Source organism: Pseudophryne corroboree, chromosome 6 (assembly GCF_028390025.1).
Source record: "Pseudophryne corroboree isolate aPseCor3 chromosome 6, aPseCor3.hap2, whole genome shotgun sequence".
In the NCBI taxonomy this organism is placed as follows: Eukaryota; Metazoa; Chordata; class Amphibia; order Anura; family Myobatrachidae; genus Pseudophryne; species Pseudophryne corroboree.
In genome coordinates, this window is record NC_086449.1 from 457,881,147 (window position 1) to 457,896,827 (window position 15,681).

At 43.5% G+C, this 15,681-nt stretch overlaps 1 protein-coding gene across 2 annotated transcripts in view; it reads right to left on the reverse strand.

Moving 5' to 3' along the window:
- Positions 1–15,681, reverse strand: part of MAPK11 (mitogen-activated protein kinase 11) — a 72,199-nt gene that overhangs the window by 16,023 nt on the left and 40,495 nt on the right. For both annotated transcript variants that reach the window (XM_063927158.1, XM_063927159.1), the window contains 4 exons: positions 9,599–9,710; positions 7,750–7,779; positions 7,101–7,148; positions 6,849–6,963 (listed from right to left, as the gene is read on the reverse strand). In XM_063927158.1, the coding sequence (XP_063783228.1) occupies positions 6,849–6,963; positions 7,101–7,148; positions 7,750–7,779; positions 9,599–9,710 (305 nt within the window). The remainder of the gene's footprint in view (positions 1–6,848; positions 6,964–7,100; positions 7,149–7,749; positions 7,780–9,598; positions 9,711–15,681) is intronic.

Sequence of the window (15,681 nt, forward strand, 5' to 3'; positions counted from 1 at the left end):
GCAGATGCGGGTCTGGAATTGGCTCTGTCGGCGCAGCAGACACCTGATTTACTCACATTGTTAAGTACAATTAATACAAATGTGGCTTCTTTGTCAAAGAGGTTAGATAAGTCTGAGTCACAGACACAGGTGTGGAAAAAATCCATGGAGGATGCTTTGTCTCAGATGCAGACCCCATCGGGGTCGCAAAAGCGGCCGTTTTACTCAAGTGGTAGATACTGATACAGACACGGATTCTGATTCCGAGGTCGATTTCAGTGAGGCAGCTTTACATCCACGATTAGTTAAGAGTATTCAATACATGATTGTGGCTATAAAGGATGTGTTACGCATTTCTGATGAACCTGAGGTGAAGTTTTCCCCTTCTCATGAAATGAATACTCTTTGTGAAAAGGCTTGGGAGTCGCCGGACAAGAGGTGGCAGATTCCCAAGGATTTACATGGCGTATCCTTTCCCCTCTGACGACAGGGAAAAATGGGAGGAGTCTCCAAATGTTGACAAAGCTCTATCTCGTTTGTCTAAGAAGGTGGCGCTTCCGTCTCCTGACACGGCAGCTCTCAAGGATCCGGCGGATCGCAAGCTGGAGACGTCTATGAAGTCTATTTCCACTAATACAGGTGCATTGCTCAGACCTGCTGTGGCGTCGGTATGGGCGAGTAGTGCTATTGCTAAATGGGCTGAGAATTTAGCTACTGATATGGATACCCTTGATAAAGATAATGTTATTTTGACTCTTGGTTATATCAAGGACGCTGCAGATTACCTGAAGGATGCGGCGAGGGATGTTGGTCTCTTGGGATCAAGAGCCAATGCCATGGTGATCTCGGCCAGGAGGGCGCTGTGGATCCATCAATGGAATGCTGATGCCGACTCCAAGAGAGCTATGGAAGCTTTACCCTTCAAAGGTAATGTCTTGTTTGGGGACGGCTTGGCTGACCTGGTCTCTACCGCGACTGCGGGTAAGTCCTCTTTTCTTCCCTATGTTCCCACACAACAGAAAAAGGCACCACATCAGCAGATGCAGTCCTTTCGTCCAAATACATACAGGCGTGGAAAAGGTTCGTCCTTCCTCGCTTCAAAGGGTAGAGGAAGGGGAAGGAAGTCGCCTGCCGTGTCAGGCGCCCAGGACCAAAAGTCCTCCCCTGCTTCTACCAAGTCCACCGCATGACGCTGGGGCTTCCCTGGGGGAGTCCGGACCGGTGGGGGGCCGTCTGCGGATCTTCAGTCAGGTCTGGATTCAATCAGGCCTGGATCCTTGGGTCCTAGAGATTGTGTCTCAGGGATACAAGCTGGAGTTTCGGGAGGTGCCCCCTCACCGGTTTTTAATTTCGGCCTTACCAGTGTCTCTTCCGGACAGGGAGGTGGTGCTGGCAGCGATACAAAAGTTGTGTCAACAGAGGGTCATTGTTCCCGTTCCCCCGTCCCAACGGGGGGAGGGGTTCTACTCGAGCCTCTTTGTTGTACCGAAACCGGACGGTTCGGTCAGACCGATTCTGAATCTAAAATCCCTCAATCCATACTTGAAAGTTTTCAAGTTCAAGATGGAATCTCTACGAGCTGTGATTTCCAGCCTAGAAGGGGGGATTTTATGGCGTCAGTCGACATAAAGGATGCCTACTTACACGTCCCAATATATCCTTCGCATCAAGCCTTCCTCAGGTTTGCGATACAGGATTCTCATTACCAATTTCAGACGTTGCCGTTTGGGCTTTCCACGGCCCCGAGGATTTTCACCAAGGTCATGGCAGAAATGATGGTTCTCCTTCGCAAGCAAGGGGTTACAATTATCTCGTACTTGGACGATCTCCTGATAAAGGCGAGGTCCAAGGAACGGTTGCTGAGCAGTGTGAATTTGTTGCTGTCTGTTCTGCGACAGCACGGTTGGGTGCTAAATTTGCGAAAATCTCAGTTAAATCCGACCACTCGGCTGCCTTTTCTGGGCATGATTCTGGACACGGAGTTACGGAGAGTATTTCTTCCAGAAGAAAAAGCTCTGGAACTGCAGACGATGGTCAGGGAACTTCTGAGGCCGACAAGTGTGTCGATCCATCACTGTACTCGGGTTCTGGGGAAAATGGGGCGCCGGTTCGGTATCCAGGACTGGGTACTTCTGACAACAGATGCAAGTCTTAGAGGCTGGGGCGCAGTCACCCAAGGAAGAAATTTCCAGGGGAAATGGTCGCTCCAGGAAGCTTGTCTCCACATAAATGTTCTCGAGTTAAGAGCCATTTACAACGGCCTGCTACAAGGGAGAAGCCTTCTTCAGGGTCGACCTGTCCTGGTACAGTCAGACAACATCACAGCGGTGGCGCATATAAACCGTCAAGGCTGAACAAGGAGCAGGGCGGCTATGGCGGAGGCCACAAGAATCCTTCGCTGGGCGGAACACGTGAGCGCCCTGTCAGCAGTCTTCCTTCCAGGAGTGGACAACTGGGAAGCAGATTTCCTAAGCAGACACGATCTCCATCCGGGACAGTGGGCTCTTCACCAAGAGGTATTTGCAGAAGTGACGAAGCGTTGGGGAATTCCGCTGATCGACATGATAGCGTCTCGCCTCAACAAGAAGCTTCCGAGGTATTGTTTCAGGTCAAGGGACCCCCAAGCCAGTGCAGTGAACACCATGGTGTCTCCGTGGGTGTTCTAGTCGGTGTATGTGTCCCCTCCACTTCCTCTCATTCCAAAGGTACTGGGAATCATTCGACGAGCAAGGGTTCAGGCGATTCTCGTCGTTCCAGATTGGCCAAGAAGGGCCTGGTATCCGGATCTTCAGGAATTACTTGTGGAAGATGCTTGGCCGCTTCCTCTAAGAGAGGACCTGTTATTGCAGGGACCATGCGTGTTCCCAGACTTACCGCGGCTGCGTTTGACGGCATGGAAGTTGAGCGCCAGATCTTAGCTCGTAAGGGTATTCCCGGGGAGGTCATTCCCACTCATTAAGGCTAGGAAGGAGGTTACGACGAGACGACATCACCGTATTTGGAGAAAGTATGTTTCGTGGTGTGAGACTAAAACGGCTCCTGCGGAAGAATTTCACTTGGGTCGGTTTCTCCATTTTTTGCAGGCAGGCGTAGATGCAGGCCTGAAATTAGGCTCCATCAAAGTGCAGATTTCAGCTTTATCTATTTTCTTTCAAAAGGAATTGGCTGTCCTCCCAGAGGTTCAGACTTTTATGAAAGGAGTGATGCATATCCATCCTCCGTTTGTGCCTCCTGTGGCACCATGGGATCTTGAGGTGGTCTTGCCGTTTCTTAGGTCTTCCTGGTTTGAACCTTTGCGCAAGGTTGAGTTGAAGTTTCTCACTTGGAAGGTAGTCATGCTGTTGGCTCTGGCGTCTGCCAGAGTTGGCGGCCTTATCTCATAAGAGCCCGTACTTGATTTTCCATTCGGATAGGGCGGAATTGAGGACTCGTCAACAATTTCTGCCGAAGGTGGTTTCTTCGTTTCACATTAACCAACCTATTGTGGTACCCGTGGCTACGGATGCTGTGGCAGTTCCAAAGTCTCTGGATGTTGTCAGAGCGTTAAAAATCTACGTCGCTAGAACGGCTGTTGCCAGGAAGACAGAGGAGCTGTTTGTCCTGTATGCTTCCAACAAGATTGGTCATCCTGCTTCTAAACAGATTATTGCACGCTGGATTTGTAGTACGATTCAGCAGGCTCATTCTTCGGCTGGGCTACCGGTGCCGAAGTCAGTAAAGGCCCATTCTACCAGGAAAGTGGGCTGCTCTTGGGCGGCTGCCCGAGGGGTTTCGGCACTTCAGCTTTGCCGAGCGGCTACGTGGACGGGTTCAAACACCTTTGCTAAGTTTTACAAGTTTGATACCCTGGCTGAGGAGGACCTCATGTTTGCTCAATCGGTGCTGCACAGTCGTCCGCACTCTCCACCCCTGCCGTAGAGGATGCTAGGAGCGCATCCCAGTGCGGACTGTTACTTGCAGTGTATTCTTGCTGGTTAAAATTAGTTTATACACGGGTTGTATATTTATTGTTTTCAGCTTGTTGCTGTTGTTATTTCATACTGTTATCTGGTTTACTGTTACTCCGGTTGTACGGTATGTTTGTGGTGTGGGCTGGTATATTTGTAGCCCTTAGTTTAAACAAAAATCCTTTCCTCGAAATGTCCGTCTCTCCTGGGCACAGTTCCTATAACTGAGGTCTGGAGGAGGGGCATAGAGGGAGGAGCCAGTTCACACCCAGTTAAAGTCTTTTCAGTGTGCCCAAGCTCCTGCGGATCCCGTCTATACCCCATGGTCCTTTTGGAGTCCCCAGAATCCTCTACGGACTAGGAGAAAAGGATTTACCGGTAGGTACGAAAATCCTATTATATTCTCCCTCTATGGATGTCGTGGACACCCACGGAGGGAGAATATGTCGGGATTGTGCCGGTCGGGATTCCGGCGTCGGGATTCCGTCCGGCGGGATCTTGACCGCATCCCGATTTAGCCTCTCTCCATGGGTGGCTAGAGCTACTGAGAGACTGCATGTGAAAGCTCATATGAGAGCAAGTCCACTGAATCAGAGAAGGAAGGAAATAGAAAGCCAGCTGGAATTAAAGGGGCGCAATTTTTTTTTTTTTTTAAACTTGCACCACTGGTTTCACACAGGTGCAAGATTTGTGGTATTCACTTGGGTTCTAGTTTTTTTTCATGCGGTGCACTTTTTATTTCTTTAGAGCACCTCCAGAGCAAGTTCAATGTTTGCTAAAATCCATATTTTAAAGGACAAGTTGTCAGGACTTGATTTAGAGCCCTTTGGATAGCCCCCCTAATGACTAATTAAGCAATTGACGTTATTAGGCCAGAATTACCCTTCTTCTGCAATGCCGTCATCTTCCTTCACTTCTTGTCTCTTCTCCTCAGTATCGCAGACAGCAACTTCCAAAGACCGGTCACAGGTACAGTACTACTCCTCACCCTGCACCCCTTTCCTGCACATTAAATTACTGAATATCCTATGGCTTTTCTTGAGGCCAAGCAATATATTAATACAGGGGTCTGGCTGTTTTCAGATGAGGAGTGGCAAAACCTGTGAACACACTTTCAGCACACTGTCCCTATCATTACAAAAACTATTTATTATATGTATATCCGAAACGATATCATCATTCCATTTCTTCTACAAGGATGGTGCAAGGGTTACTACAGATTCCTCCACATTCAGCTAAATATTTGATAGCTTCACTAATGGTTTCCTGCAAGACATTTCCATCAGCAATGTTACTAAAACGCCTTTGAATACTTTCCACATTCCATTTTCCAGAACTTTCCTTATGGGACACTCCTCCCCTAGGGTGGCCAATCCTAAAATTGGCCGGGATTCAATCCTGGGAGTGGAGCTTCCAATCCCGGGGATTTCGGGATTAGCCAGCAACCTGTTTTTGGTTATGTCGGGCAGCATCAAACGTCCTCAAAATGCTCAAATGCTGCCCGGCTACCTCTGCTCACTTCCCCCGGCGGTGAGATCAGGCGGCTGCGCAGCGCGACCTCTGACTTTACGTCGCGCTGCCCAGCTCCTCACTGCCACACTGCCCGCCCAGCCGCCAGAACGTGACAGAAGTGTCCCTCCCTCCCGGTAAGATTGTTGTGATTTATCTGACCTGGGCAGGACGGGATGGGGGCGGGACACTGAAATGCAGCCAATCCCGGGAATCGAACATTTTTCAGTCCAGATTGAAAAAAATGGCCCGGGATTGGCCACCCTATCCTCCACTCACACATGCTATGTTATTGCTCTCTACTTTTTCTCTCTCCATGGCTTAGTAAATAGACCCCCCCTTAGTAGCAGAGGCAGATACAGCAAGGTAGAAGGACTACAAGAGGTATTCTTGATAGAGCCAACCAAGTATTCTAGAAGGGTTAAAGCTTTCCAGTTTGCGTTCTTTAGGTGATAATGCCACCTGGACAAAATGGACTGCAACCAATGGATTCACTACACTGATATAAGACTAAATGGAACCACATAAAAGAGCATTAAGTTAAAGTCACACTGAACCACAAAGAAAAAAGCCAACTTGTAAGTCCTGGCCAGGCATCCTTGCTTGCAGGCACAGAGACTAACAATAATAACAGTAGGAATACCCTCAGAACTATAGAGCAGAATTCACTTACTTCCCCACTAGGGACAATGGACACTTGCATAAAGATAAAAGCCATATTAGTGGCCAACAACTTTTTAGTGCACTCCCATTAGGTCTGATTATGTTTCGCACGCTTCTGTAGGATACAATGCTAATTTGGATGGGGAGTATACCTTAATAGACAATTAGAATATTTTCTGTAAAGGAACGGTATTGATTAATAAAGTTCCTAATGTAATTTATAGTATTGTTTTTATCTTAAGATGTATAGTGATCGTAACTAGTGTATGTGGACTATCAAAAATAACAGACTAATATTATTGGAGGTTTAATAAGCTTTACACTTTAGTTTACTGCCCGTGAACATCTGATTTACTCTTCTCAACTCTGCTCCCTTGCTCCATCCATAAAAGATAATTCCCAAGTGTCATGTTTCTTGGGCTCTCATCCTGGTCATGGGTCTCCTGGCCAGAATAGCATATAGTATATGCCCTTGTGGACGGTATCTGAACAAGTATTTGTAATAATACAGGAACAGGATGAAACACTCCAATGATCATTCTACAACTTCCCTGCCTAGATAGAAATAATTGTTGTACATTATAAAGATATCTAAAAAGTCACCATGGAATTTCATACTTCTTAAAATTAAGCTAGAACTTCACCAATGTGCCTTCAACAAGACTACATATTTTGTGATATTAAAAAATATGCAATGAAATTATAATTGTTTCTGGTACAGCAGATTACTTGTGTATCCTACCCATCTACCTGTTTGGTTGTAATGCATCCAGTTTAACATGATCTCTGGAGCTCGATACCATCTGGTCGCTACATATCCAGTCATTTCATCATCTGTCTGCCGTGCCAAACCAAAATCAAGAATCTGCAAGGTGGAGAAAATAGAAGGTTATTAATAGTGGGAGACATTTGTAAAGTTTTTTTTTCAGATAGGTTTGTTTTAAAGGCTCAGCTTGTGGTTCTATTCAGTATACATGGATAGATGTCAAATGCAATTCTTACCCTTAGCTCGCAGTCTTCATTTACTGCTAAATTGCTAGGTTTCAAGTCCTAAAATAAAAAAACAATAAAAAAAAACGATATATATTAAAAAAAAAAATAAGTGTTCCCATACGAAAATGTTGTTACCATATTACAAGTGGCACTAAGCAATCGGCAACTGGTTCCAAAAACAAAACATCTTCTTCAAACTATGATAGTACTGTCAAAAGGACTACTGCTGTATTTATGTAGTTAACACAACCCCCCCCCAACCACTCAATTGACTAATTATTTTCCGAAAAACCGCTCCAAAAGTGGCGGGGTTTTTTAAATGAGTGAATTAGTTGTAGAATCTGTATTTAACCTTATTCAAAATGATTGTAGTTAAAAACAAAAACAAACAGCGGAACATCAGTCGACAACATCGGAAACATTGCGGCTTTCATTTTGAAAGCCAGGACAGCCACCCAGGTACACGGTGGGGGTGGGAAATTATTTACACTTCCCAAGTGGCTGCTATTGCCTGGGGGGTCCTGTCGTGCCGCCGCAAATACTCTGACTGGTCGCATCCTGTGCGACTAGGTCAGATAATACACTTGCTGGTATGGTCACATCTGATGCGACCATGCCAGGAAAGTGGTTAATGACAGAAACAAAAATGGTTACTCACCCTGTGGATGATCCCTGCTGAATGGATATACTGTGGAAAGGAAACATCAAACGTGTAATGTTAGTAACCAAACCCTGCTTATAATAAATCACCCAGCCATACAAGAAAGACAGAAATGGAAAATAGAGACCATGAAGAACTGAGATTGTCATTTTCATCTCAATGTGGTTAACAATGACCAATATAACGGCCGTTTTATTGAACGGCCGATATATTGCGGGTCAGTCGGCCAGTGTGTACAGGCGATATGGTCTGTGAACTCAGTCGTTCACAGACATATGGCGTCGGCACCGCAGCACAGCCGACGGTCAATATATCTACCGATATATTGATGCATCGCTGTGTGTGTGTGTGTGTGTGTGTGTGTGTGTATGGGTGACCAGCCCCCCGCCCGTACACATGCTGCGGCAGCCGGCGGTGATTGACAGCTGAACTGGGCGGGCGTGTGTACACGCCCGCCCAGTTCATGACGTCAGTCCCCGATGGATCGGGCAGTGTGTATGCACAGCATAGATATAGATCTGATCTGCAGATATATCTATCAGCGTGTACCCACCTTTAGACAGCTGTAACTCTAAATTTAAAATATCTACTCATATAAACAATATAATGTCTCCTATCATTTTCCCACCTACAATAAGTGACAAAGCACATTATTAAATATTGTTTGGAACCCTTGTGACTTCCCACAGCCATACAAGCATGATAAGAGTAATGGGTGTATTTGTTACTACTGAATAAACACTGTGCTGGCAGTAATGTCTGACTGGTAGGAGTCACATTAAATATGGCAATATTTCCAAACTGTTCTTATCCAAAATATGTCTTGTATATCATTTAGAAATAGCTCCATGTGTACGGCTTACAAACATTAAACCGTACATAAAATGCGACCTCCTGATACCAGACCATTGCAGGAGCATTTTAAGTCATTTATCGGCTAATGCTCCTGCAACAAACCACATACACACCTACACAATCGTCTGCACTAGGCCTTGGATTGTATAGGTGTTAACCCAGCTTAACTGTTATTTTAGAGAAGCAGAAAGGGTCTATTGCAGGGATGGGGAACCTTCGGCCCTCCAGCTGTTGCTGAACTACACATACCAGCATGCCTTGCTACAGTTTTGCTATTTGGCCATGCTAAAACTGTTGCAGGGCATGCTGGGATGTGTAGTTCAACAACAGCTGGAGGGCCGAAGGTTCCCCATCCCTGGTCTATTGGTTTAAAAAGTAATACCGATCTTGTGTTGCAGGTTATCACAGACAGAGATGATGAAAAAGGCAGCACGCAGCAAGGTGTGTACAACATTAGATAAGTACATCATGGAGCAGAGATACACAGTGGAATGGAGAGCACCAGAGTATAAACCAAATAAAATTGACATTTGTGGTGCTAGATACAAATAAATAAGGTGGGAGAAATGGAAAACATTTTAGGGCCACTTGGAGCACAAAAGGAGGTTTGCAAAAATAAATGAAAAGAAAAAGAAAAGGAAATGTATTGTTTTAAGTTGAAGGAAATGGACAATTAATAAATCAAAGGAAATATCTTTATTTACAACGAGCGAGGGGGTGTTTCACAATTGGAGGCCTGTAGTTCTGAGAACAGTAAAAAAACAAACTCTCCAAAAACTATTCTCCAGACCTAAGAATCTGCTCCTACAACACTGCTCCTAGTAAACATGATCAGCTCTTAAATAGAACAGTGACAAAGAGAGGCATAATTATGATGGAATAGTAGAAGGCTTATCATTGCCAAAACAGTACAACACTGCCGAAGAGGGAGACTAGACGAGTAAAAACACCACCACCACCACCACCAGAAACATGACACATGACTTATTACCTTGAGGCCACGAAGTAACTGATAAATAAGGAATTGGATGTGGTCATCTGTCAACTTTTGACACTTTACTATGTTATTTAGGTCTGCTCCCATAAGATTTGTTACAAGATACCTAAGAACAAAAAAGCAGCATTACTTATGACAATACAATAAGATAGCATAAAATGATCTAGTAACACAAGACAAAAAGCCAATACTGCTGCACAGCACAACCATGCACCTAACGCACCTTCAACTGTGATCAGCTATTTTAAACATTTAGAATCTATTTTATGCTACGGATCATTCTGTTCATGCCTTCACTATGTAATTAGATTGTAAGCTTTTAGGGATAAGTGACTTACCTATAGCAATGACTACGGTTTGAAGTTGCTATTGGGCCCAGGTTGTTTGTCGTTTATGCAGTAAGGTGATGTGTACATTTTGTTTCACTATAGAACTGATCTACAGGTACAATGAAATGTGGAAATATGGTGGTGAGTGTATACTATATTCTGCCCTGGAGTCTACTTCTACCTCACTGAGCCTTTGGTACTGTACAGCCTTTATGTATTTGTAAGCAGGTTGTAGATAGACTAAAAGATAAACTGTTAAACTGAGCACTAAACCCTTACATTGGAGTTTACCTATAACCATGAAGGTAAGAACACATTGCTCAATGATATCAGTTAGCAGCGAGATTGTATAACCTCTCACTCCATTATCACAGGCTGCTGAAATCACCCCTTTACAACACTGGTCACATGGCATGTCTGTTACGTAATGGCCCAGTATATAAATACACATAATACATTTCTCCAGCACAAGCCTTATTATACATACTACGCTTGGAAAGACATGGAAGCAACATTCTTCAAGAACGGGTGGGAAATATGGTTATAGCAGCTGTAAACCCTTCAGTTACTGTAAGTCTATTATTCAACTTTGATTTTTATTCAGTATTTCATAAAACTTTGAAATAATACGGTAGTGAAACATGAAGCTGTGGGTGTACACAGCATCTAGGTTTACCCATAGTGTTTTATTATATAGACAACTCCCATTTTAAAATACAAAAGCTTATTTTGTATTTGTCACCAACAACGTTTAAGCCCTTTGGAGTGAAGCAGCTTTTAGGTTCCTGTTCACCTATCTCCACCCAGCATGACTCTGACCCACCCATAAACAAGATTATTACAAGTATTGCTCATTCCTAAATATTACATCAGCCATTTAGTAGAATTTATATACAGCATTTTATATACACAGTAATCGCTCGCACTAAATCCAGTCAATGCGGTTTCTTCTCTTTATTATCCAACGGATGTGGGTAAAAAAATGGCAAAACAATTGTCTGGTTATCATGGAATGTAGACACCGCCTTTACCAGTACAGTCAAGTCGATTTTTAGAAACACTTTATCCTTGGCGATATTTCTAAAGTGTTCCTTGCACCAAAGTGCTTGTAACATTCGAACCCTTAAATGCTGATGTAATCGTCCACGGCAACACTACCTTCAGTAACATCCATCTTTATGAGATATCCTATAATGGTTACATTGGGGCATCCATCAGATAGATAAAGGTTTCATGGGACCACAAAAGGACTAAACAGAAGGGTAAATTCTCTCTTGCTACTTGGAAGAATTTATCTGAAGCTAATTTACTGTAGATTCTTTAAAAAAAATTTAAAAAAAAAAAAGAACTCCTGGAATATCTCCCAAGCCAAGGAAAACCACAGATGCCATGGACATAATGGAACTAGTACTGTAACTTCTGCTTTCTCTTTGCTCTTTCTAAGCAGCTAAGATTAAACAGATGAAAGCATAAGCTATCGGAAACTTCCATGGAATGGACATTTGTCTACTCCTTCTGTTCCTGAAATTTTATGCAGAGTACCAAATGTTTGTACTTTAACATTGTGCCAGCAAACCAAAATATCAATGTGAGGAATCATTGTCTTTCAGTAGCTGGTAGACTTGCCGATATAGAAACCCCTCTTCTGGAACAACCAGCCTCTGGCTTAGGTAACTCACCACTGCATTCTTCATTCCTGCAACTCTGTATGTTGAAAATGACCACTAGTCTCTTTCCACCCAAGGTATCAGTTTTGCTACATTCAACAAAGTCTGCTTCTGCTGGTTTATAAAGGCCACTAACGTTCTTTTGTTTGGGAATATTCTGGAGATACTTCCTTATTAAAGTTTGTTAAAAATGGGGAATTGCTTTTCAAAAAGGCCCTCGTTTCCAATATATTGATGTGAAGTTTCCTTTGTTTTTGAAAACCAATGGCATAATTCATGTTTGTAAGTAAAACATAAAAGCACTGCAGGTGGGACAGATGTAACGTGCATAGAGATTTATATTTGTGTGGGGTATGTTCAAACTGAAACCTAATTGCAGTGTAAAAATAAAGCTAACATTTGTGTGCTCCATGCAAAAGCAGCCAGTATTTACCATGCACAGAAACAATATAAATGCATTTGCTCTCCCTGTATGGCAACATGGTTTGTTCCAGACACAAAGGGGGTAATTCCAAGTTGATCGCAGCAGGAAATTTTTTAGCAGTTGGGCAAAACCATGTGCACTGCAGGGGAGGCAGATATAACATGTGCAGAGAGAGTTAGATTTGGGTGGGTTATTTTGTTTCTGTGCAGGGTAAATACTGGCTGCTTTATTTTTACACTGCAATTTAGATTGCAGATTGAACACACCCCACCTAAATCTAACTCTCTCTGCACATGTTACAGCTGCCTGTCCTGCAGTGCACATGGTTTTGCCCAACTGCTAAAAAAATTCCTGCTGGGATCAACTTGGAATTACCCCCAAAGTTACTTGCTTTTTTTGCTTTACGTACAAACATGAATCAGTCCCTAAGTTTCACTATCCTACTGAGGAGCTCACCGGTTCATGCCCAGTTTTACTGTCTTGCCATTTACAGCATGTTCTGACTCTCATTTCATGAGGATTTATTCCAAGTTCAGCCATATCATAACCCTGGTTTCTTAATTCTACCACTAATGTCACCTGTACTTTTGTTAAAGTTATTGGAGGCCAGAATACAGATAGTTGAATTGGAAGAGTTGTTCAAGGATTCAGAGGGGTATATGCAATTAGCGGCGAATCGCGGCAATTTTTCGCCCGTTTTTTAATTCGACACAAATCGACCGTCGAATTCCGGCAAGTGGGTGCCGAAATTCAACATATTCAATAAACGGATTAGACAGTCCCGCTGTCGGAAAAACGGCCGATTTGACGGATTTTGATCAGATTTTTAAAAAAACGTGAAAAAACACGGAAAAAAAATTGCGTGGGGTCCCCCCTCCAAAGCATAACCAGCCTCGGGCTCTTCGAGCCGGTCCTGGTTCTAAAAATCCGGGGGAAAACTGACAGGGGATCCCCCGTATTTTTAAAACCAGCACCGGGCTCTGCGCCTGGTGCAAAAAAATACGGGGGACAAAAAGAGTAGGGGTCCCCTGTATTTTTTACACCAGCATCGGGCTCCACTAGCTGGACAGATAATGCCACAGCCGGGGGTCACTTTTATACAGCGCCCTACGGCCGTGGCATTAAATATCCAACTAGTCACCCCTGGCCGGGGTACCCTGGGGGAGTGGGGACCCCTTCAATCAAGGGGTCCCCCCCCCCAGCCACCCAAGGGCCAGGGGTGAAGCCCGAGGCTGTCCCCCCCATCCAAGGGCTGCGGATGGGGGGCTGATAGCCTTGAGAAAATTGAAAGAATATTGTTTTTTCCAGTAGTACTACAAGTCCCAGCAAGCCTCCCCCGCAAGCTGGTACTTGGAGAACCACAAGTACCAGCATGCGGGAGAAAAACGGGCCCGCTGGTACCTGTAGTTCTACTGGGAAAAAAATACCCAAATAAAAACAGGACACGCACACCTTGAAAGTACAACTTTATTTCACACATGTCGACACACACATACTTACCTATGTTCACACGCCGACCTCTGTCCACTTGTCCAAGTAGAATCCACGTGTACCTGTGAATAAAATTATACTCACCTGATCCAGTGTCCAGATTATAATCCACGTACTTGGCAAAAAAAAAAAACGAACACCCGGACCAAACGGACTGAAAGGGGTCCCATGTTTACACATGGGACCCCTTTCCACGAATGCAGAGACCCCCCCGTGACTGCTGTCACAGAAGGTCCCTTCAGCCAATCAGGAAGCGCTACTTCGTGGCACTCTCCTGATTGGCTGTATGCGCGTCTGCTGTCAGACAGCGCATCGCATAGCTCCCTCCATTAGTTTCAATGGTGGGAACTTTGCGTTCAGCGGTGGGGTTACCCGCGGTCAGCCGCTGACCGCGGGTGACCCCACCGCTGTCCGCAAAGTTCCCACCATTGAATATAATGGAGAGGCTTTGCGATGCGCTGTCTGACAGCTCAGACACTGGATCAGGTGAGTATAATTTTATTCACAGGTACACGTGGATTCTACTTGGACAAGTGGACAGAGGTCGGCGTGTGAACATAGGTAAGTATGTGTGTGTCAACATGTGTGAAATAAAGTTATGCTTAGGAGGGGGGACCCCACGCAATTTTTTTTCTGATTTTTACCATTCCATTTAAAAATAAATAAATAATATTTTTTAAAATATATAAATAATACGTGTGCCTCCAAAATAGACAAACCAAGTACCTAATCCCTTCTAATATAAATAGATATGCTATTACAGGTTGAGTATCCCTTATCCAAAATGCTTGGGACCAGAGGTATTTTGGATATGGGATTTTTCCGTATTTTGGAATAATTGCATACCATAATGAGATATCATGGCGATGGGACCCAAGTCAGAGCACAGAATGCATTTAATGTTTCATATACACCTTATACACACAGCCTGAAGGTCATTTTAGCCAATATTTTTTATAACTTTGTGCATTAAACAAAGTGTGTCTACATTCACACAATTCATTTATGTTTCATATACACTTTATACACAGCCTGAGGGTCATTTGATACAATATTTTTAATAACTTTGTGTATTAAACAAAGTTTGTGTACATTGAGCCGTCAAAAAACAAAGGTTTCACTATCTCACTCTCAGTCAAAAAAGTCCGTATTTCGGAATATTACGTATTTCGGAATATTTGGATATGGGATACTCAACCTGTACCAATAAAAAAAACACCAAAAAAAAACATGTTTTTACATTTTTTTATTAGATTCCGCCACCAAAGTGTGGCGGATTGAAAATGACGAATTTACTGTCTAAAAGCACTGTTGTCGAATTTCCAAACTTCAATTGAATATACTTTTGGCGAATTGCCGCATTTGTACCATTGCATGAATGTCGAATTTGACAAATGTCGAATTTCAAAACGTCGAATTTGGAAAGTCCGTGTTTTTTTTTTGACGGAAAGTACTGAATTGCATTGTCGATTTTTTTTTGTTGTTGAAAAAGTCCAGTTTTTCGACAATTTCGGGAATTCGACCGCAATTGCATATACCCCAGAATCTGATTAACATTTTATGTGCTGGCCTGCAACATGAAAGTAAGCATCTTGAAGCTCTATGGGTGCACGGTTGAAAGAATCTCATTTGCAGAGTATTGAATTGCCAGAGTACATTCAAACTCTCTAGCGCCGTCAAATTTATGGAGTTTCTGCAAGTCCTGAACAGTGCAAAAGGCTCCTAAACATTTTCATGACAAGCAATAGTCTGGAGGAAAAATAAAAACTTTCTCTCTGGATCTGAATGGACTGGGACAACTGCTTATGCTTTAAGTAAGGCTTGTAGATTTACAGTTCAGGACTGTACAGACTCAGTAGATATAGCAGTTTTCAGAACAAAGACATCTGTCAGCATAGTGCATGTCACAATTTTCTTTGCTGCAGTATCACTAACCACAATCCCTAATAGTTGTAGGATTATCTGACTCCAATAGTAGGATGCAAGTATTTTTTATTAATGTAAGCTACACTGCATGTAATTGTATTAGTAATAAATACAGTTCTTGTTGGCTTACCAATTTTGAGGGGCGGGGTAGAGAACTACAAATTGCTTTTAAAAAGGCAGACCTACCGTAAGGTAAGGCTGGCATTATCAAGGCCACAACATTTAATGTAATAGATTTCA